The sequence below is a fragment of the Nicotiana tabacum genome, chromosome 4 (genome assembly GCF_000715075.1).
Source record: "Nicotiana tabacum cultivar K326 chromosome 4, ASM71507v2, whole genome shotgun sequence".
Lineage (NCBI taxonomy): Eukaryota > Viridiplantae > Streptophyta > Magnoliopsida > Solanales > Solanaceae > Nicotiana > Nicotiana tabacum.
This window is the reverse complement of record NC_134083.1, coordinates 137197193-137198861: the sequence shown is the minus strand read 5'-3', so window position 1 is coordinate 137198861 and position 1669 is coordinate 137197193. Positions and strand designations below refer to the sequence as shown.

Genomic DNA, 1669 nt, shown 5'->3' with positions numbered 1-1669 from the left:
ATTATCTCAAAATATAGTCAGATTTTTGCGTTTTAAATTTTTTCTCAGGTGGAATATTTGTTCTTTTATTTTTCTGGGTATTTTTGGAAATAAAATGACAGGTTATAATAACAATGGAGAAAAAACTTTATGTCAGTTTGAAATATTCTAAGGCTAAAGACCAAAATAGAAGGAAAAACAAAAACAGGAAAAACTTTGAAGTTAAAATATTTTCCATATACTGAAATCTCATTGTGTGGACAATGCTATTGACTTGTCTAGGAGAAAATCCGATATCACTGTTATACATCATGTTTTTATTTACGTATATTTGCTTATGAATTTTATGATCAAACTTTCAATTACTACTAATGCCAGAAACGTAGAGAGACTGGACACTACACTAATTCGAATTAGTCGGGCTAGTCGACTTCAAATATCAGATGATTAAACGGGAAAAATAACAACAAACAACTATAAAAACTAACATATTCCTTGACAATATTAGACATTACTAATTGCTATAAAAATTAAAATAAGCCTTCTCATAAGCCTGTGGATATCCAGGATCAGGATTATCAAAGAAAGCCAATTCTTCTTCAGTCAATGACTCAAACGGTCCATCAATTAATGGTGGCAATTTAGTTAGTTCAGTATACAACGGCCAACCACCATATCTCAGTGCTGAAGAAGATATCTCCGAAGGGATATCCTGAGAATGTTTACACAAATTAACCTTCCTCTCAACGCTACATAGAACATAGTCTTCATGTCGGATTTGACAACGTTGTCTTAACACCTCTAGTATGTTGTCACTAAGACAATATTCTTTCATATTCCATACGATTCTTTGATGATCACTACATTCTTCATCAAAACGAAAAGTTTTCTTCAACCCTATAATTGATCCTTCCTTATCGTGAACCGCTTTACTCGTGTCCCGTCCTTTCCATGAGCCACCTCCAGTAATTGACCTATTATAGTTTTTACCACTGGCAGATTTTTTCTTCAACTGAGTAAAGAAATAGTTTACATGATCATTACTCGTCTCCTCTTTGCTACATAATAAGTCTTGGAATAATTCACATGGCTTCTTGTTACCGTACACATCTATATGTCCAATACGATCGGTTTCAATTGGCATTCCGCAAACGAATTTCTGTAGATAGCTTATGAGATCTTGATCATTATAGGGCTGAAATTCCGTTGTACACTTTCTTCGTTCGCTTTTCGTCGTCATTATTTTTCTTCTTTTTCTTTTAAACGAAAGAACAATGTGAGAGAATGTAGAAAGCTAGAGCAAGAAATAACGTTGCAATATATATATATATATATAGAGAAAGTTAAGAGATGAAACAAAGAGAGGAGTTGTAAAAGCAAATTAGGAAAAGTTAAAAGTATTTCCTAATTCGAATAGGAAATTATACGGAGTAGTAAAAACAAATTAGGACAACTCCCGGACATATATAAGGTCTTGAAATATCTGAGGTCGCTTAATTACATTACCATAAAAGAGTTCACTTTATCGTTGTCATCAGATATCAACTAAGAAGTATTGGGTATTCAAAATAAAATATGGTACACCAAATATGGGAAAAGGATTGGAAACATATCTATCTTTGAAAAAACTATGAGAAAAATATTATTCCACAAACTAAATAATACTCCCTATCTCCCATTTTAATTGTCG

At 32.4% G+C, this 1669-nt stretch overlaps 1 protein-coding gene across 1 annotated transcript; it reads right to left on the bottom strand.

Annotated features, from left to right (window-relative positions):
• Positions 1-493: 493 nt before the first annotated feature.
• Positions 494-1219, bottom strand: LOC107782253 (NAC domain containing protein 50-like). Its single transcript, XM_016603116.1, has one exon. It carries the CDS (start codon positions 1217-1219, stop codon positions 494-496), a length of 726 nt encoding a protein of 241 aa, XP_016458602.1.
• Between the last annotated feature and the right edge of the window lie 450 nt (positions 1220-1669).